Source organism: Pistacia vera, unplaced genomic scaffold (genome assembly GCF_008641045.1).
Source record: "Pistacia vera cultivar Batoury unplaced genomic scaffold, PisVer_v2 Contig193, whole genome shotgun sequence".
Lineage (NCBI taxonomy): Eukaryota > Viridiplantae > Streptophyta > Magnoliopsida > Sapindales > Anacardiaceae > Pistacia > Pistacia vera.
Window position 1 is genome coordinate 753,397 of NW_022195994.1, and position 22,235 is coordinate 775,631.

General features: G+C 35.8%; 2 protein-coding genes across 2 annotated transcripts; both read right to left on the reverse strand.

Annotated features, from left to right (window-relative positions):
- Positions 1-5,712: 5,712 nt before the first annotated feature.
- LOC116127677 lies at positions 5,713-6,276 on the reverse strand. Its single transcript, XM_031413309.1, has one exon. The coding sequence runs from the start codon at positions 6,274-6,276 to the stop codon at positions 5,713-5,715; it is 564 nt and encodes a 187-aa protein (XP_031269169.1).
- A 6,519-nt stretch (positions 6,277-12,795) lies between these two features.
- LOC116127692 (protein arginine N-methyltransferase 1.5) lies at positions 12,796-20,646 on the reverse strand. Its single transcript, XM_031413329.1, has 21 exons — positions 20,346-20,646; positions 20,147-20,267; positions 19,253-19,362; positions 18,233-18,322; positions 18,086-18,145; positions 17,587-17,666; positions 17,417-17,492; positions 17,190-17,276; positions 16,926-17,010; positions 16,500-16,591; positions 16,395-16,430; positions 16,169-16,237; positions 15,954-16,022; positions 15,792-15,845; positions 15,622-15,696; positions 14,716-14,808; positions 14,523-14,626; positions 13,635-13,683; positions 13,466-13,552; positions 13,168-13,273; positions 12,796-12,887 (listed from the first exon to the last, which is right to left on the reverse strand). Exons 1-21 carry the CDS (start codon positions 20,484-20,486, stop codon positions 12,796-12,798), a joined length of 1,776 nt encoding a protein of 591 aa, XP_031269189.1. The 5' UTR covers positions 20,487-20,646.
- Between the last annotated feature and the right edge of the window lie 1,589 nt (positions 20,647-22,235).

Consider the following 22,235-nt stretch of genomic DNA (forward strand, 5'->3'; position numbering starts at 1 on the left):
AACCAGCAAAAAGTTTCTTCATAGTCAATATCATGAATTTATTTGAAACCTTTGGCAACCAGTCGTGCCTAATAAGTATGCATCTTGCCATCCATGTCGTCTTCCTCTTGAAGACTCATTTACACCCTATGGGTTTTACCCCTTCAGGTGAATTCACCAGAAACCATGACTGGTTCTGGGACATGGAGTCCATCTCAGATTTTATGGCTTTAAGCCATTTAATGAAATCTGGATCCGATACAGATTCATTGTAGGTTTTGGGTTCATTGTCTTAGTAGACCAATACATCACCATGTTGAGTCACAAGAAAACCATAGCTCTCGGGCTCACGTTGTACTCTCCCAGATCTACGTAGCTCATGTGCTACCTATGGTGGTTCACTTTGATCCACAAGTTGTCGAGTAACCTTCTCCTGATGTTCAACCACTTCATGTGGCACATCATCTCATCTTTTGTCTAATGTATCTTGTGGTACTAGAACTTCATCGAGTTCTACTTTTCTCCCACTAGTACTTCTTAGAAAAATTCATTTTCTAAGAAGACACTAGTATGAGCAACAAAAGGTTTTGTGCTCTTCTGGATGGTAGAAATAGTATCCTTTGGTATCCTCAGGATACCCCACAAATACACTTTCACAGGATTTTGAGCCCAGCTTGTTTGAAGTCAATTTCTTGACATAAGCTTCGCAACCCCAAATCCTTAGATAAGACAAGTTGGGCTTTCACCCACTCCATTATTCATACGAAGTCTTATTTACAGACCTTGGCGGTACACGGTCTAGTGCGTGAGTCACAATCTCTAAGGCATAACCCCAAAGTTATGTGGGTAGATCACAAAAAGCTCATCATGCACCTTACTCCCATATTCCTTCAGGTATGTTTAACTCAACTTGCCACATTCGGCATAGATTTAACTTTGAGAATATTCTTATTGTTCATTTTTGAAAACATATTATTATGAAACAGCTCCATAGAATATTATTTATACTAAAAGACAACAATCCATTAGTAAAGCAATATTCTTACTTGTCCAAAGTGGACACAGAAAAATTATTTCTAGAAACAAAATGAATATCATAACAATCCACAAGTTCCAAGTAACAAGCCTATAGGCAAAATCAGATAATAAGATCCTACAACTAATGCAGCATCATGAGCTCCATCTCCAACTAGCAGGTCCACCTCTCCCTTGGCGTGCAATCTACTCTGCTGTAGTCCTTGCACATTAGAACAAATGTGAGTACCACATCCTGTGTCAATGACCCAAGATGTTGATGGGAGAAGTTAATCTCAATCAAGAACATACCAGACGAAGAAGTAACATTCTTCTTCTGTTTTGCTAGAAAGGCCTTGCAATGTTTCCTCCAGTGGCTGGGGTTCCCACAGTGAGGACAAACGCCCTTTCTATCTATAGCAGTTCCTTCCAATGACTTCTGAGCCCTTACCTTCTCACGTAAGTTGGCTTCAACCAACGTCAATGTTTCTGACATTCTCATGCCTAACTTAGTAGCATTCAACATATCCAGAAGCTCAGAAAGGGTATTCTTCTTATTATCCTCAATGAAGTCATAGATAAATTGAGAGTAAGAATCTGGCAAAGACTGTAATATTAGGTCTATTGCTAAACCTTCATTAAGTTTGCATCCCAAAATCTCAAGCATGTTCATATAATCGGTCAACTTGAGTACATGATTGCCAATTTTGGTACCCTCTTCCATCCTACATCTGAATAATGACTGAGACATCATATGCTTCTCATTTCTTTGAAGAAAACGAAGAATATAGGCGCAGTAATGGTGTCATTGATGCAAGCACAATGTATCTAGTCATTTCTACTTTCGCATCATGTGTATGCTTCACATATACATACCCAATCTCATGGATAGAACTATCAGTAAGCTTTAGTGACAAAGCCTACTCAATGGTGTATAATCTATCGCCTGACTGAAGTATGTTTATACTTCTATTCCAGTCAACGAAATTCTCACCATTCCATTTCTCTCCCAATTCGATGATTTGTCGCAGTGATGTTGGGATCATTTTGCTCAATTAAGTGAAACTACAAGTGCAAAATAAAGCAAAATTATTATCAGGTTTATTTTTATTTAATAAGGCCTTTTATTAAATAAATCGCTCCTACTATTTTCCTCAAGCCAATAGCCCTCACTATTAACTCAGAAAAGCCTGTTGGCTTTCCTAGTGGACTGAGATCCCATCTAGCCTATTTCAAACCTTCGCTTTGGCAAACAAGCCAAAATGGGTTGATTAGGTAGGCCAACAAACTTAATCCACAACAATTGATAACTCTCACTACTAACCTCAAATGCAAAGCAAGACAATAAGCCAATCACACAATCCAGTGGCCTAGCTGTCATCCTCAAGTGCGATTCCCAGTATCAGTAGAGTGGACACTACATGTTGCCACGTACACATAACGATTGTACTTCTCTACTATGCCTATGACATGTTTATCAACCTTCGCATTGGCGAATAAGCAAAACTGTCATTTTAAGTCGACCCATCACTATTAAGGAAAACTCTAATGAATTTTAACCTCCCACTGGTAGAAGTGTACTCTTCGCTTTGGCGAACAAGGTTCCGACAAATAGTGGTTTGATTAAAACCATAGTGATAGAAGGCATACGTGACTTAATATACTTGAGGGTTTTTATTTAATGTCTCACCAGATTATTATCTTTGTTAGAATGTCATTGTTTGGCATGTTATTGAACATTCAACCTTAGCATGCATTCTAAACAATTTAAAACATGCCGGTACATGGCCCACTACAATCGATTTCCTCGAGCCTAGAGGAATCGGTGGGTCAACCTAAGGGTCTAAAAGTAAATCTTAGGTCTTCAAGTTATTCCTCTTCATAGCTCCTTCGTTTCTTCCTCACAATCATTACAAAGTATTTTTATAATGGAAAAAACCTTATTCTAATTTACATCGATAAAATAGAAACCTCGCGTTACATATGAGGGGAGTGAGATGAGAAGAAGAAATACATGAAGATATAAGAGAGAGAGGTAGGACACGCATGTCCTATTTCTTTATAAAATTACAAGCAAACCCAAAATTACAAAAACATACCAAAGGTCTAACGCTCATGTACCGGGTACCAAGCAATTTCAAACAAGAACATTGCATACATCCAAAATTAACATTTTGAATTTGGGTGGGTGGAGTTATTAAATTACCCTTCTTATATGTGTAGAATTATTATTGGCTTTATAGGTTCAAAAACTGCAATTTGGCCCCCTATGCGAAAAATAGAAAAGCAAAATGGAACAGCTGCTTTCTTGCTACAGCAGAGAAATTTCTTCACCACGGTGACGTTCATATACACATGGTTGCTGCGGCGAATTTTTATTTCGTTGTGGCAAATGCCATAAACTTCCAGAAAACACAAAACATTCCAGAGAGATTCATGCCGCGGTGAAGTTTTATTTCGCCGCGGCTAGATCTACTTTTTTGGCAGTTCGCCACGGTGAATGTTTATTTCACCACGACCAGATTCACTTTTTGCATCTTGTCGGGGCGAAGTGTTATTTCGCTGTGGCTCATGCCGTAAAACAGTGAATCGCACAGTAACCCTTTTTTAAGTTTTTTCACGTAACGATATGGATCCAAATCAAATCGAATGCACAAGCACTCGACCAAGACATCAACCAACCAATAAGTCACTCATCAACACATCATTAGTCAATTGATCAATTAAACCAATCAATATACAAAATCCACCAGATTCATGAAAACATATTATGCAAAAACATGTTATCAAACATCAATGATTAAACAAAATAATTTGGTACCCAAGGCTCTGATACCACTGTTAGCATGTGATCGGGTTTACGCAGTGGAAAAACACAATTTTAAAACAAATAAAAACCAATCATATGCCTTAATCCCAAATCTGGGTACAGATTATAGTGTTTATAACCTTTTGCATTACAACAGTATAGAAAAATCCATACAAGGATTCAAAATGCTTACACACGTTTTGGAGGCTCCTCTGAATATCTCTGATTACGCTCACAAATACTGTTCACAACCTGTTCACAGAACACTGTTCATCGACACTGTTCACATGATTCTTCGCTAATCAATCCAAAGTAGGATCACACTCACGGAAATCCACACGAAGACAATCTGCATAACCCTTGATTATTTTGCTAGAACAATCAAAGGGCTTCAAGAATCAAGAAAGAAGAAAAGAAAATTTTTCACTTTTCACTCAAGAGTGAAACGTGAGAGAGAGAGTAAAAAGGTGGCTAGGGTTTTTTTAATTTTATTGAATGAATGAATTCCTCATTTGTTTTAATTTTAAGTTGCACTTATATAGTGCAATAATTAGAACCCTATTCCACTTAGGAATAGCCATGGACTCCAACCCTAGTTCACCCTTACAACCAAACACCCCCTTTATGGTATTTTAATTAATTAATTATTATTATAATTAAAATCAATTAATATATAATAATATATATTAACATTTAATTAATAATAATAATTCATTTAAATATATACAGAGATATATTTAAATATAATCTCACTAATTTAATTTTAATATTAAAATTAAATACAGGCAACAACCTCAGCAAATTTAATTGCACTGTGAGATTACCAAAATACCATTTCATCCTAAAAGAAAAAAATACCCTTCTCACAAATTGATTCTTAAATTATCTTCTAAATGTGTGACTCGTAGGCTCCTCATCATATCGGTAGCGTGTAGTATCGCGATTAACACTAATTAATCTTCTCACTACACACAGACCAAGATTGGCCCCTAGCAAGGCATCATGGCCACCCGATAGATTCGGATTCGGATTCAGCAAAACCGCAGCTTGTCAATAATATGGTTACTGTACAATCCAATCCTTTCATCATCTGTTATCTCATTGAGACTGAGGTATAGAAATAGTGTCAACCTCAGATATCTTCGACATGTTTGTATTCAGTTAATGGACCAATGACCGGAATAATAAATTGGATTGAGCATCAACTCAATCCCACTGTGGCCACAGATTTATTGTCATTGCCATTTACTGAATTACCTAATGAGATAACTTCTCCCATACCTAGGAGTGATAAATCCTTTGTCGATCCACCATAGTCTCGATACACTTCTCAATGTAGTCAATCATTACCGTATTGATATCTCTGAATAGAACTACATTGGGCTAATGTCAAACTACTCCAATTGGTGCACAAGGCGCTCTGGTGATCTCAAGTCTAAGGATCACATGCACCACCATCTGTTAGAGGATTTATTCTATAGACACTGGGTTACCATCCATATGGAATCCTCTGGTGGGTCTGTCCAGTGAGCTTGCCTATGGCAAGCACCCATGCGTTGCACTAGGTTGTCAGCAAACAACCTGGACAAGTGAGATTAGTCACTGTCTTTCGACAGGGTCTTTCAACTCTATGATAGCCTTATCGTATTATCTGTATCCTTGGTTAGAATAATATTGGGGCTACGGACGTTTCTAGAATGACCACCATATGTGATCATAAGGTTCTCACTATCAAGATTTGAAACACTTGATACCCTCATCACAGTTCTACCATCCTAAGGACATTTATCATTACATATAAATATGATTTACACGATATAGAAGAATATGCCTTTTATTGATAAATAAACATTTATTACAAAGTCAATCTTACAATAATTGATTAGCTCTAGGGCACCTACTCTAACAATTCATTGGAAGAAAGCCCTTTTCAAACCTGAAAATAGCTTTGAGCTTTTCTTCTTCTTGCACCTTGGATAGAAAAATATGACTTTTGGCAATGTTTGCTTTGAGACCAGCCAACAAGAGAATAAATCAATAGCATTCTTCATGTTCATAATGGAATTCTTGTCAACATAGCAAAAAAACATGATGTTATCTGCAAAAAAATGGTGGGTTAGATTTAAATTCTTACAACGCCAATGGTACTTGAAATCCTCCTTGGTTGCCACCTTAAACATCAATCTCGAAAGGATTTCCATGGCAATAACAAAGAGATAAGGAGATATGGGGTCTCCTTCCTTAAGGCCCTTTGTCCCCCTAAAGATCCCGGTAAGCTCCTCATTCAGAGCAATTGAGAACTTAAGGGTTTTGAGAGTTTTAAGAATAAAGTTCCATCTCACCGAGTCATAGGCCTTTAAAAGATCAACTTTTATTGCATATCTCCTCACCTTGTCTGAACCCCTATTGTAGTGATAGAGCTTTTGGCTAAGGAGGATATTGTTCCCTATTTTCCTACCTTCCATAAAATCCATTTGAGCTTGGTTTATGAATTTAGGTAGCATACCTTTCATCCTATTAGCCACAATCTTAAAAATGCACTTGTAGATGATGTTGCAACATATAGGTCTAAAGTCCCCACACAAAGTACAGTTCTAACCTTTGGGAACAAGAGCTATAATGGTGCAATTGACCTCTTTAAGCATCTTACTCAATTGAAAGAAGTTTTGGACAGCCTCCATCACATCATTTCCCACCACACAACAGGCCTTTTGAAAGAAGAATGCTCCATAGCCATCGGGGCTTTATCCTTGTTCATCTCAAACATAATTTTGGTAATCTCATCCCTAGTAACCTCAGCAACCATTCTATTTGCTTCATCACTCGAAATAATGGGATCAATTATTTCCTCTAGCCCACCGAATCTCCTTCTATGATTCTTTTCTTTAAAGAGCTCCTTATAGAACAAAGTGAACTCTTTTTTTATCCTTCCCTTGTCATTTGTGTGGTTGTCATCATCCAACCTTACAGATACAATCTTATTTCTATTTCTCCTCTTGTTGATGGATTTAAAGAAGTAGAAAGTGTTGACATCAACTTCTCTCAACAATTTCACCCTAGATTTTTGCTTTACAAGGGACTCCTCAGCCTTGGCTAACTTAAATAATTTAGAAGCCCTTTCCCTCTCTAATTGGATGCAAACCTTATTAAATGGGTCATCGTCTAATTTTCTTTTGGTATTACAGAGATAAATCCTAGCTTTTTTCACTCTCTCCGAAATGTTCCAAAACTTCTTCTCATTTAGCAACTTATGCTCATATCTCAATGCCTTTAGCTTGGTTATTAATCTAAACATAGGATTGCCTTCCACCTTCATCCTCCAAACTTTTCTACCAACGGAATAAACGAATCATCCTCAGTCCAAAAACTAAAAAAATTTAAAAGGGGTTTTCTCACTTGAGACACCAACCCATAATCTAGTATCATAGGACAATGGTCGAAAATACCCGGAAGAAGGAAAGTAGCAAAAGAAAAGGGAAAACAAAGACCCTGTTTTTCATTACCCAACATCCGATCAAGCTTACACATAATTCTCTTAGAAGCATCCCCCTTGTTGTTCCAAGTGAAAAAATTACCTCTATATATCTAAGGTCATCCATTTCCACCACTCTACACAATTCATCAAGCTCTCCACAATGTGGCTTCCAACACAAGAATCCACCCTCTTTTTCCATCACATTTTTGAAGGGATTAAAATCCCCCAAAATGACTCAAGGTTCTCGGCCAAACATATTAGAATGATCATTTAACTCTTGCCAAAGATCCCTCCTTTCCCCCGTGTTGTTAAGGCCATAAACAAAAGAACACCTGAACTTACACTTAGTAGCCAACACTCAACAAGGCAATAGATAGCTTGGGTTGAACTAGAAAGGACATCAACCTTCACCCCTTTTGCATCCCATCCCATCCCACCCAAATCCTACCCCTTTCGCAAGCATGATAATTATCCACCGTGGACCACTTGTTGAAAACTAAGCTCTTTACTCTATCTTTATTGTTCTCTCTCACCCTTGTCTCTAAAATAGCACATAAACAAATATTATTACTCCTAATTAAATTACTAACCTCTTTTTGCTTTGGCGGGGTATTGAGACCTCGAATGTGCCATGCGACAAACTTAATCATGATTGGTGATAAAGTTGGGTGGGATCCTTCCCTTTTTTGCAAGCCTTTTCTTTTGACTTCTTGTTAGTTTAACCAGCCCTTTCTCTTTCCCATCTTTTTCGTCCACTTTCCTCAAGTTCACTAACGGAGCCACACGAGGAGAAATATATTTCATCTCCTTTGCCTCCAAACAATCCATAGCAATAGGGTTCCTAGGTGGTGATGGTTCAATCTAAGGCATAACACTCATAAAAACACTAAGATTCTCGTTCTTAATCACATCTCCCCCATTCTCTAAAGTCTCGACCTACCCACTTGCATTGTTATTTGGGTGTGCTACAATTGGTTTCTCTCCTAAGACAATCTCTCTAAAATTCTCCTCTCCCACCTCAAGGTCTTCCTCTCTAGTCTCGGCCAAAACTGCAAAATGGTTCACACTCTCCTTTGGGGCACTCACCTTGGTTTCTCATTGTCCTTAACACTCTCTCATTTCCCTTCTAAGGTAACAGGTTGGTTTTTCCTTGAAGAGACTTGCCTCCATTCTTTGGGTTGAGGGGTAGGATTTTTCTTAATAAACATAAGGCTAGTTTCTTTAGGAGCCACAAGACAATTACTTTGGATATGCCCAAAGGTCTTGCACAAAGAGCAAGTGATAGGATTCCAAGCATGCTCCACCTTAATATAAGCAATCTCACCATTCAACAATTCTAGCTCAAATGAATCCCTAAATTCCAAGGAAGAATCCATTTCTAAGAACACATTAACAAATTCCAACCTATCTCTTAGCTTAGTTATGTTTTCCATGTAAAGGACATTCTAGGAACACTAGCTATATGACTTAACCCTTTGGAAGTCCAAAACTCAAGAGGGATACCATAAAATTTTGCCCAAATGGGAACTCTAGTCACTCAATTCATGCCAGCACTCAAGTTAGGACTCCATTTCTTCAAGAAAAAGGGCTAGCCTCCAATGAACCAAGGACCACTTTCCAACACTTCATCTTTGGTAGCCTCATATGCGAACTTAAGAATGTATTCCCCTTGCCAATAAGAAACAAACCCAACACCTCCAAACTGTTTCCAATTTTTATCCACAAAGTTTTTAACCTAGAAGTAAGACATCTTTTTACCAATGAAAAAGCCCACAAAACAATTGCTCCATTTATCTACTCCTAAGTTGAAACTTCACTAGGAGGAGATACTCTAATATTAGACCTAACTTTACTCTCAACTTAGGCTTAATATACTCTAGGGATGCACTAGCTCTCTTGGAATAAAGAAGGTCTTTCCACTCTCTCCTCTTCTCTTCATCCACGGTCTTAAGGACAATGCTTTCAAGCATCCCATTTGAGCTACTTCCTTTTAAGGGAACAAAGGAACTAGCCGCCATACTATCCATACCATTGGGAGTCTTCATATTAACCTCAATCTTGTCAATCTTGGATTCCATTACCAACTTATTCTCTTTTACACCAATTCCTTCAAAGGATTGATGCCTTCGTCAACATCTCTTTCTACATCATTCTTATGTTTTTCAAATGAAGAATCCTCTTCCAAAATTTTTTGACTTCCTCATAAATAGCATCCCGAGCCACCCAAATGTACTCCCCCTCTTCATACAATAAGCTGTTACCATTCACACTTGATCCTCTTTGATTTTCGGCTACCTTTTCCAAGACAGAATTCTTCTTATTAGCACCTTCAACCTTGACCAATTCATCCTTAGAAATACTCCTTAGACACAACTTAAGCAAGAAGGAAGGGGCGGGAAAGAAATAAGATTAGATTCAATTACCAAAGTCCTCATAGAGTAAAACACCAACAAGAATAGGGTAGAAAAAAGGAAGCAATGGTCACCATTAAAATTTCTTTCTTTCCTTTTTTATCTCTCCCGGTGCAATGGATCCCAAGTGACATGGCACACATGGCAAATGATAAGGGTGATGTGGCAATAAGATGGAGCAAGAAATCAAGTGGAATATAAGGTGATGTGGTGGATAAGGATAAAGAAAAGTGTAATCCCAAAGAGCAATGAGGGGTAGGTGATGTGGAAAGTTATGACAACAAGATAAAGGGGCAATCCCCCAAGCCAATAGGAGAGTGCCATGTGGCAAATAAGGAAGAAAGAGAGGAAAAGGAGGAAAATTCAAAAAATTGAGGATGGAGGGAGAGAGAAGTGCCATCAATGGTTATACAATATCTGGTCAACCTACGGCCAACCCAACACTGGCCAACTTCGGCCAGCCCAACTCTTGCCAATTCCAACCAACCCAGCTTTGGCCAATTCTGGCCAACCCAACACCAAAAAGGTCGACACCAAAACCAACCACTACCTTAACTCCATAAACAACAATTCAAAAGCAACCACACAAATGAATTCGGCCAAGAGGAAAAAGAAAATGGTGGAGGGAGATGAAAAAGGTCTGCAAAAGTAGGATGGGGAAAAAAGGGATGTGACGGGATGATGGTGGATGGATTGGTGGTGGTAGTTGGTGGGAAAATAAGGTGGTGACGGTTGTTTATGAAGGTTAAGGTGAAAAAGAAGATGTTGATGGAGTGGGAGTTAATGGTGGTAGGAAAAGGTTGTGGAGAATGGTGAAGGTGGAGGTGGATTGTGTTAATGGTGGCGAATTGGTGGAAAAGATGGTGTTTGAGATGGGTTAGGGGTTAGTTAATCCTAGAGAGAAGGTAGATAATTTTCTCTCACTAAATCCTACTAAGTTACAACGATATTAATAATAAACTTATCTTCAAACAAAAATTTATTTGATTAATAAAAAAAAGAAAAAAAATAGGTAAGATGTTTATATGAGTGCAGGCAATTTGCAAAATAAATTATAACAATAGAAAAAAAAAAAAAACAAGTATAAGAAAAAAAATTTAATTTATTTTTGAGTGGGGTCTCCAACCCCCACTAATTACTACATAGGAATGTCTAGCGATGTAAACAAGCCAAGCCAAGACGAGCTTTGGGTTATTGGAGCTCGACTTGGCTTCTACAATTTTGAGCTCAAACTCGAGCCTGAGCTTGGCGAGATTGAAACATTGAGTTTGAGCTCGAGCTCGGCATAGAAAAGGTGAGCTTGAGCAGTTTTCGCTCGACTCGCTCTCGCAGACTCTTCTTACTCCACCGCTCGACACATTGAAATAAAGAAACAAATAAACTTGAACATTATAATAAAAAGTTAGATTTCAACTACAAAAATTAAGGTTTATTACATACAATTTACAGGATACTTTCATTAACTTGGAAGCATCAAGTCCTCAACCAACCAACAGATCAATACATAAGCAAAAATCCTTGTTTTATAAATCTCATCAATCATCATATTCCTCACTTCCTTTTCCGTAATTGTCTCCAAACTCGAAGAATTTGAAGTTCTAGTTGGGGAAATGAAAAGGGCAGGTGCCACTTCAATCCAAGAATTCAAGCATCTGATCTCCTTCACCATCGCAACAAGTAAAACAAGCCCTGTTGATATCAAGAAAATGAGAGCTTTTCTGGGATTCACTTAAGAGGTTTTCAATAACTTTTCAAATGTTGTGGTTTGAGAAAGAACCAAGTGTGGTTTGAGTTTTATAAAGATTGAAGATTACAGAGGAGGAGGAGAAAAAGAAAGAAGGAGAAGTGAGTTGATGCCGCAAGAGAAGAAGTTTGGGTTTCTAATTCGATTTTTCAGATTATGATTACTTGGGTATATTGGGGTGTGTTTGTCATTTTTACAATTTTTAGGATTCGAAGACACTCGTAAATTATATACACCCCCTATTAGTTGCAATACTATCATTTATACCCTGGAGCTTGCGAGCTGGTTGATCCGAGTATTGGCATGTTAGAACTCGACTCGATATTGTATCAAGCCACTCAAGCTTGAGCTTTTATCGAGCCGAGCCTAAGCCAGTCGTGAGCGGCTTGTCTCAGCTTACACCCCTAGGTATGTCCATGCATCCAAGCCATTTTACAAAAATATGCTCCACCAAATTCATAATAAAATAAGGTTTAACCAAAATTAAGCTAACTCAATAATTATTGGAATGAAACTAATAATGAATATCATAAGTTTCTCATATTATAAAATTTAAATCATTGAACTAACATCACATAACAAGCCTGGAGAAACATCATCACAAATATAGTTCAAATTACAAGAATATCAATCAAGTAAACAAGTCCAACTTCTAGCTTCCAACTTCAACACAATCTATCAAATTACGAAGTGTCAAATAATAAAGTCTTATTATTAATGAAGCCGCATCAATTTTTTTATTTATTTATTTATTTTTTTTAGACTTAGGTGGTGTTTATTTTTCTATCTGAAAGTTGAATGTGTTTGTTAGCTGAATGTGTCTGAATTCATAAGTTTGAAGGATATGTTTGTATTATAAATTGTGAGTTGTTTGTTCTTATTAGGNACAGCAGGCCAGGAGAATTTGAAGCTGCATATTTTAAGAAATGAATGCAGGTTTCATAATTTGAAAATTAAAAGACTACAGATTCTCCTTTCTATGCCTTTTTCTTTGTTTCCACGATGCAATATATTATGATATAAAAAAAATCAACTAAAAGAAAAGAAAAAAAAAAAAAAACTAAAGTCATGGAACCAATAAACACCAAAAAGAAAGTTATTATTGCAAAATTACCTTAGTCGAACCACAACAACGCCAAAAATGCACTTCAAGAGGAGAACCAGGTTGGATGCATACTGGTGTCCTTAGTGGAAAATATATGGCAAACCTGAATAAGAAAAGAGATCTTCATCTTTCATTCCATGACACTTTATATAAGTAATTAATTGCCAACTTCGCACTAGCACATAATCTAGAAAAATAAGCTACCATATTGTCTCTATAAAATGTTATGCAGCACAAACCCAAAAGATACTAAACAAATTACCAACTGAACATGTTCGGTGTGGCCGTTGACGGTTCAATACCGAGATGTACATCTTTGTAGAGAGTCGCATCAAAATAGCCAGCAAACCCTATTAATCAGGCATATGATAGATATCAAGCTCAAAATTTCCAACATAAAATGAATTTACCTTTGTAGACGTATTTATACTTCAGGCTTGTTTTTAGAAAAAGAAAATAACCAATAAAATGAGGTGGTTATAAGTAGAGGGTAAAATTGAGCTTAGCTTTGTAAATCTTAACTGACCCTGTTCTTACTCAAAGGCTTCAGCCTAGTTATCTAATTCATGTTCTCTCAAATTCAAATTTGGAATGACAACTGATTATTATCGTTGATGGCTTATTACATACCGTGTACAATGGCTGACCCAGTGTCACTAGGTAGTTCAAACCTCAGCTTTTTGTATCGTTGATTGCTTTTCTCAGTTGAGAAATTCGGATGAGTAAACGTAAAGACCTGTAGGAAAACATATCACGTATAGCATCTAAAACATGTTGAATTCAAGTTCTTGACAGTTGGCTTCTAAGAATAGGTCAGAAGAGAGATTCAAACACCAACAAAATCAATTACGTTATATCATTTTAATAAGCCATAGACCAAATATTGTTCACAAGTTACAGGTATCAAGCTTGCCAAAAAGAAACTCACTGGCTGGGAAGGAGCAAGCCTTGCTACACTGTGCACTTTGACAACATAAGCAGTTTCAAAATGCACAAGATCTTTATGGGACTTAACCTGCAACACCACAGTAACTTTAGCTAACACATAAATTGCTTGAAGAAAAGTTATATTCTCAAGCACAAAGACAAGGAATTACATCATTGTGTAACTTTGAAGCTGTCACTGGTTGGATGAAACTTGTGTACCTAAAGAATCATACCAATAAAAAATGCTACAGAGATCAGAAAACAATTGGAAATCTGAATTCTGATTATAAATACAAATGTTATTATGGGCCTAAGATGAATGCACTTCGCAAGATATTTGCATGATCACTCACAAAGTAATATAATGTCAAGGTGCAACTTTTTGACAAATATGCCACAGAATATAAATCAAAATTTATAAGCACAAAATACTACAACCGATATCACAAATTAAACTCTGACTAACTACCCAAAATATTAACCTATTAGATAATGTTTTGATAGCACCATCACAACCCTAGAGAAATTGTGCTACCTTAAAACTCAACTCAAAAAAATTGTAAACTCTAAAAAATTGACCTTGAGTAAGCCTGAAACACTCAAACAAACTCACAAAATAAGAGAAAATAGAAAAGCAAGGAAGGAAAAAAAATTACATATTAAAAAGTAAACAAATACTTGGATGCAAAGTAAGTCTTACTAGTTCATAAGTAAAATGAATGGTACAGATCAGTAAATATTTTCTCTAAAAAGAATCTAGGTCCACTAGCATATCTTCTAGTTATTCGTGAATCACCGCCCGACATATTCCATGTATTGATTTCCTATCATATTGTGGTAAGTGAAAATATGGACAAAGCTTCTAAATTAATGTTTTAAGAATATTTCCAACCTTGTAGCCACTAAGTGCACAATAGTTTCGAATTGATATAACCTATTTTTAGTAGCACCTTGGAGCCCTCTTGTCCCTAAGAGAATCTCACCAGCTAATTATCAAATACACATTGAAAAAAAAAAAAAAAAAAAAAAAATCACATGCTATAGAAGAATACACATACGATGATGGTATAGATATTCCATCTTCTTTTAAAAACCTTTGCGCTCCATCTAGGCACTCAGGAGACAGCTCATTGTCACCAAAAGAACCAAGCAACTCACTAACCTAAAAGAAAATATAGCAAAGATAAATACGCAAACAGTACCAAGAGAAATATAAGAAAACTTCAATTTACCAAGACCACATTCATTTACCAAGATATCAGCTTTCTCTGGAGCATCCCAAAAACGCATGTCACAAGAAACTATATTCACCTCATTCTCCCACCCCTCAATTCTAACCAAACTCTGTTCCAGAAAAGGCTTTGTCACCCTCAAATACCAAGTAACTTCATCACTAAAGAAATTGGAAGAAGAACATGAAAGTACATTTTTGGCTTTCCAAAAGAAGTAAAAGCATAAAACATTTCTTTTTCACAGTAACTCGTCAAGCCCACAAGCAGGAGAGAGAGACGTGTGATTTAGTTATTCTAAACAAATATCTTGCAACTAGTTAAGGCAAAATTACTGATTGAGACCTTCAAATGTATAAGATAAAATGAGCAAACTGAACAAATGAAATACTATAACTATCATAATTTATTTATTTATGAAATCTACAATGAGTAAGAATCACTCTAAGATTTGTTGCCCTTATTAAAATGAACCACTTTATTTCCTAACCAAGTCAGACAGACACATTTATTTCCTTATAAACAAACACAGTCTTGTGATGAAAGAATTGTAGAACAAAGAATATAACTGAGGAAAGAAAAGAGAGACAATGAGAAGAATAAGATAATAGGGGGGAAATAGAGATATAAGGAGGAGAAACCAAAATTCAAACCAAGTCTAATCTCTACAAAACAACCAAGTCCTAAACCTTACTATTCCTACTCAAGCAAGAAAAAATCAAAAGACTAAATAGAATAATTAAATCCATCTAAGTAAAATAAAAATAAAACTTCACATCCAATTTTGGAAAATAAAATATTTCCTAAAGTGACTAATAAAGAATAGCAATTTGATATTGTATATATTAGCAATTTAAGCTTAATTAAGCAATAAAATGATGGAAACATGATTAGACTTTCATGCACCAATATGAAATCTGCCACTCACATGAAGGGTAACAACTGCATTTGGATTTTTCTCCACAGCATAAACCTTCAGTTTCCTTCCCGTTTCTTCAGCTGCCTATAAATGAATTGAAGAAGAAAACAACACTCAGCAGGCAATCTCCAATAACATAACTTAGTCTACATTCCATTATCTATGCCAGAGAAACAAACCTGCAATGCTGCCCTAACAAGAGGTCCACGTCCTGCTCCTACAACCATCAGTACCTGCCACATTTAAAAGCACACTGATATCATGAACTGCCACATTTAAGGTGGTGCAATAAATTAGACTATGAACTCAAAATTCAGATCACCGACAAATGGGTAGCTTACAGTGGTTAATGAAGTCACTTCTTCGTCAGGAATCCTGTCCTGTAAGGCTTTACTGATTGCCCTTTGGTACTAGCAAAATTCAAATACATCATTACTAATCAGAAGTCAGAACGACAGGGAAAATAGAGAAATTGAAAATAAATGTACCAGTTGTCTTTAGAAGAATGGGACTTCCAACCACCAGTAAATTACAGTGCCACATATGGACTATGTACCTGAATGTATTTCACTGCATCTTTCTCAAATGTCTCATATGTTTGAGCTTCTAGATTGTCCATAAGAGGCTGCATTTAAAGAACAGACAAACACAGCTAGTAATTACAAGTATCAAATAAAATGGAATTTTTGAATTATATGCTTCCACAGAGGAAAAAGTTGTGAATACCAAGAAACTAGTGGATAAAAAACATCAAAAGACAGAGGAAGGTAAGGAAAACTTACTTGCAGTGGAGACTGTAAAAAATCCCTGTAACCAAGCTGCCATGAGAATATACAAGGGTCAGAAGAAGAAAATTACAAAGCTAGCTCACAAAAAGTGCACTGCACCTCAAAACGTTCTTGCTCAGGAAGGGGATCCATCCTCTGGTACATATAAGCAACATAGTCCAAATATGGCCTTAGGGGATGTCTCTGTGCATCTGAAAGACCAAGAATACTGCTTAACTTATAGACAAGAGCAATTTAAACTAACTTTAGAAAACAAGAAGAATAAAAAACATATGTTCTCAGAACAATTAAGTATAGAAAAAGTGAATAATGCATATTTTACACAACATACATATGTGGGATCCATGTGTAAAACATAAAGCTAACGAACATGTGAACTCAAATTAGAAACAGAGGTTAATATAATACAGCCAAGCTCCTCCCATTTGTAGACTAAAATTGCATTACTAACATACAACTGTTTAAGCATTAACGGTATTCATAGCAACATATTAGTGGAGTGAAGATAACAACTTAGGAACTTACTGTCAACATTATTAACAGTATGATTTGCAGCTGAATCCAAGCTCCCCCCAGGAAGACTATGTACAGATTGTCCTGAAATAACTATCTGAACAAGTATTCCCCAGGACAATAATTAATGACTCGAAACCAGGAAATTAGCAGAAAGAATGATTTAAAAAATATCATAAGGAATGTATGATCAGCCAAGACCATCATTATCAAGAATGAAAAACATCATCTTTAAATGAACAAAAGACACAAGAAAATAAGCAATTGTTTGATAACCTGTATAGAATGGTTAAAAAATCCAGTAATGAGCTTCTGGTGGCGCCTCGAAAGGCATGGATGACCCCGTGCATTCGTTAGGAAAGACTGCAAAAATCAACAATAACTTCTTTAAACAACCAAGATTCACAAATCAACAATTAAATCTGGTGGCAATCACAGAAGCAACAAACAATTAAATCAAAATTTCAAGGATAAAATAATGAAATATTCAAGGTAAATTTTACATCAGTATTTATTATGGCTGCTCTAACAGGCTCTCCAAACCATCGTCCAAGGGAGTTTGCTGAAGGTAGTGAGCTCCTAGAAAACAAACCATTAACAATAGTAAGTATACCCATTAGTTCTGCTCAAATCAAAGGTTTAAAATCTACAAAGCATTGTTTATTCAACTTACAGAACATTAAGGGCAATTGAGAGCTGACCATGATGTTCACAAAGAAGACGAAATGAATTCCAGAGTTCCCAGGAGTCGATCTATAGGGCAAGAACAGGAAAAAAAAAAAAAAAGGAATAAAGCAGGCCTATTTAACACTGGGTTCTTTTCTCAAATACTAATCAGAGCAAATTACAACATTAAAAAATAAAAAATAAAAACACATGGTAAGTCAACTGATCATAACATTCTGAAGAGGGATTATGGACCATAAAAGATCAGAATGCAAAATATAAAGGTCGATACAAAATATGTCAATTGCAATCCAATATGGTATTCATGATGACTTCGAGGGGGGAACACAAGAATCCAAGAAGCTGTTTCATCACACAAATATAATGACATTCATATGAAATAAACCCGATAAATATTATGCAGAAAAAAATACAGCTTATAAACATATGTATGAGACATTCTTCAAGGGCAATATCTGAGCATCAGGTGAAGTGATTAAACTCACCAATTGATTAGAGTCCATAGAATCATCATCAGTCTTTACCAGCGGAATCCTAAGCCACAACTTTGATATCACAACAAAGACAATTATGAGAAGAAAAACAAAAATCGAGCACTTACAATTAAAATTAAAAAGAAAAACTGTAAGCACCTGCATATTGTTTAGGCCTTGCAAGATCTGATTCACACACCTAGCATAATTAGCACAGGATGTTCCCTTAGGCGATGGAAGAAGGCATGCCTGCAGCAGATAAATTGTGAATTCAAAATCACAACCTCTTAAACATAGGAATAAGGGCTTCCTTTGCAAGGACTATTTTCATAGCATCAAGAATTATAATATAATTTCCAACTTCAAAAACAAGAAAACTAATAATGATGAAACAGCTATTGCTTATATATAGAGTCAAAGGAATCACCTTACTTATAACTTCTATAACCTTTAATATTAGATTGTGTGGAGACAGAAGCATCAATAATAAGAAGGAGGTAACAATGTTTCGTTTACACTATGTTTTAGATGAAAAAGAGAAATCGGACAGAATTCACTTGTTACCAGCAACACAAAAAGACTTTCTACAGAAAACATAATAATGAAGAGTGTTAGCCTCACCTATCTAACTTTAATTCTCAGGAGTTCTCTTAACGATAGCTCATTCATAACTGTACAAATACAATCTTTCAAAAAGGAAACAAAACAATTGCAGTGACAGGTTATTCACGAAAGCAAGAAAAAGTTTCATGCCTCTGGATTCCTACATGATTAATAGAAGTGGAAAAAGAGAAATTGGTTATAGGTGTCAATAAAACTACTGCAAAGGTAGTTAAGCTTTGAAGCTATAGAATTTTGACCTTGAAATCAAATGCTAAGATAAGAAATCAAGAGAATAGTCATCACATCTTGTTCTCTATCATGTAGAAGAACATGATTATTTATGGAAGAAGCTCTAAAAATTCAGATAACTAAAAACAAAATTATTAAAAGCAAAGCAGTATATGCTACTTCATTTAGTTATCCTCACAATTTCTTCTTGGGAAAATAATTTGGATTTTGTCGTGCATCATATGAAGAAGCTAACATCACAAGCAAAACAAAAAGAAATTTACATCAATGCTTAACTTTTTGTTTGAACTAATATAAACATTGCAGGAAAATCATTTCAAGACAAACCTGTAAGGACAAATGCATAGCCCATGCTATTTCTTGCTTCAAAGTAATTTCAGAATCCATCCGAATGGTCTCATCTTCTGAATCCAAGTCAATCCACGAACTAATTTTTCCTGAATAGATTCAAGAATATACCGGGGGAGTTCCACAAGAATGTAATGCAAACAGAACCTTTTATCACTTTTTACCAAACCAAAATTTTCACAGAACATCCGCACCAGAGAAGAACTTTAAGCATAAATCATACTATGAAGTTGAATTTGTACAGGCCCAAACAAGTCTCTCAACCGGATTTTCTAAAAACCAAACTCCTAAGGGAAAGACTTTGCTGAAGACAAAATCTTTCAAACAAGACTACAAAATCAAATGAATATATCAATTTCTTCTTCCAACATCCTAATTTTCTTTTAAAATCCGAACTCCTTATCCAAGATGTATGCTAAAAATCAAAAACTTTTCAAAGCAAATTAAAAATGTCATCTGCCCGAGAGAATAACTATCCGCATAAATTAATACTCCTGAATAGAAACTATCACATGCTCCAGCATCAAGATAAACAAGAAACTGAAACACATATATAAAATGAAATGATTAGCAACAGTAAATTGAAAATTTCATACCGACAACATGAACTATCTCTCATACTATCCAGATAAAATAATTCACCTCTAAGTAGAATCTATTACAGGCCCAAAAAGGATAGCATACAAGACAGATAATTCAACCAAGACTACAAAATCAAATGAATATATCTAATTCTTCTCCCAACATCCTAATTTTTTTTATAATCCGAACTCCTTATGCAAGGAGTATGCTAAAAATAATAAAATTAAAAATCAAAGAAAATTAAAAATATAAAATGAAATGATTACTAACTGTGAATTGAAAAGGTCATACCCACAACATGACTACTCCATTGGGAGGGGCTCAAAACCAAGTCAGAAGCAGCAAATGGCAGAACATTTGATCCACCACTAGCGTCTCTTTCTACCAAGCTTGGCCTATAAGCAGGGTCCATCTGTAAGATTTGAAACAGGTGGGAGTTAAAAAGAATAATCAAAACCAAAACCAAAGAATCGAAAAGAAAAACACTAACCAGAGTAGCAACGACGAAATCGAAGCCACCAGTGGAGAGATTGTAGGACAAAAGATGCGGCATGTCATTGTCGAAGTCAGTCTCCACTCCACAATATCTGGATTCGCTCTTGTCCCATCCTCCTCTCTCACCCAACGGCATTGTTTTGCTTGCAGAGAAGACGAAGACGAAGACGAAGTCGAAGTCGAAGTCGAAGTCGAAGTTGAAGAAGAAGAATGAAGATGAAAAGAAGGCTTGGGTTTATTGATCTTCTTCTGCAAATAATACAAACAAGAGCCCTCAAGGGTTTTGGTAGGGTTTTGGTTGGGTTATACGGTTTCTGCCTTCCCCTAAAATTTTCTATATTTAAATATGCCCCTTATAGTTTGAGAATTATACTTGTTTCTCTCTAGGTTTTTTCTTGTGATGAAACCACTATTTGTACCCAAAAAATTTATTCCACGCCTATTTTCTGAGAATAGTAGTTATAATAATTTGAAAAATAATTGCTACCCTTATATTCATAATTATAATACAAGGTCGATTAAGGTTAAATTAAATAGAAAATATAATGAAAAAATTTATTAAAAATCGATTAAGATATCATTTCCGAAAATTTAAATGATGTGAATTAGCAAGAAGAGTACATCAAGTTTGTTTTTGGATGAAAAATGCCCCACGCTCTTTTAATTAAGTATTGCTAATCACTCGCTTCTATTATGTAATTAAGTAGTATAATAAGAGAAATCAATAGTAATTATAGGGGAAATTGGCGATAATTTATAAATTTTAGGGGTTTAAAGGAATACTAAAATTCAAGGGATGTCAAATAATTCAGTAATTAATTAAACCGTTAGGGGGCGTTTGGTTCGGGAATGTTAGATTACTGTGAATGTTGGATTACTGGAAAGATAAATTACCTTGAAAGATTACTGGAAATCTTTAAGAAAATATGTTTGGCTAGTTGGTGGGTATGTTATATTAATATGGTTGGTTATGGAGAATAAATTGGTGGGTATGTTATTTAAATTACTAAATTGCCTCCTTTACAAATATTAATATAATATCAGTTTTATTATTAATTTTTGAATAATTTTTTTAACCCCCAATATTTCAGATTTAGTTAAAACACCCATGTTTATATAAAACTTTAATTTATTACGAAATCACCCCCACCTCCTGCCACCGCCTACCGCCACCGCAAACCACCGCCAGAAGTCTCCGAAACTCCCCATCAGTAACTCACTGTGACCAAAAGGCTTCGATATGGCCGTTTTCAGCCATATTAATGGCCAAAAATGGCCATATCAGGTTAGATCTGGCCGGAAATGGCTAGATCTATTCTAGTCATTTCCAACCAGATCTGGGCGAGATCTGGTCGTTAACTGCCACGGACCTGGCCGTTAACAGCCAGATCTATTCTCGGCCAGATCTGGCTTGATATGGCCGTTTTCGGCCATCAATATATCGAAGCCTCCCGGAGCCTCCCACCAAACTCGTTCTTTTTTAGGGATTCCGGCGAGTTTTCGGGTCTGTAAATTATTTTTAATGTAAGGACATTATTGTCCAAAATTTTAGTTAAACAAGGGTAAAATTGAAATAAGATATTAATGTAAATTTATTTTAAAATGAGGGTATTATTGTCCAAAATTTTCATTAATAAGGGATAAAATTATAACAAAAAAAGATAATCATGATAATCTGTAATCAGATTACTTCCAATATTACCAATAGTAACTACTATTGGTATTTAAAGATTATCGAAATCTTATATTACTTGACAACGAAACGTGGTAATCAAGTAATATAAGTTAACATTACCCCAATAATTTGACATTACCGTCAACCAAATGTCCCCTTAAGTTTAACCTCTTATCTCACATTGAAGGTGGAAGGCAAGCAGCACCTGTA

Excerpts from the sequence above, each read along its gene's own strand:
- LOC116127677 (XM_031413309.1), bottom strand. The coding sequence starts at position 6,276 with ATGGATTTTATGGAAGGTAGGAAAATAGGGAACAATATCCTCCTTAGC.
- LOC116127692 (XM_031413329.1), bottom strand. The coding sequence starts at position 20,486 with ATGCCGTTGGGTGAGAGAGGAGGATGGGACAAGAGCGAATCCAGATAT. Across the intron at positions 19,363-20,146 it reads ATGGAGTAGTCATGTTGTGG|GAAAAATTAGTTCGTGGATT; the intron begins GTATGACCTTTT and ends GAATCTATTCAG. Across the intron at positions 14,809-15,621 it reads ATGCAGTTGTTACCCTTCAT|AGTTTGGTTAGAATTGAGGG; the intron begins GTGAGTGGCAGA and ends TTTCTGGAACAG.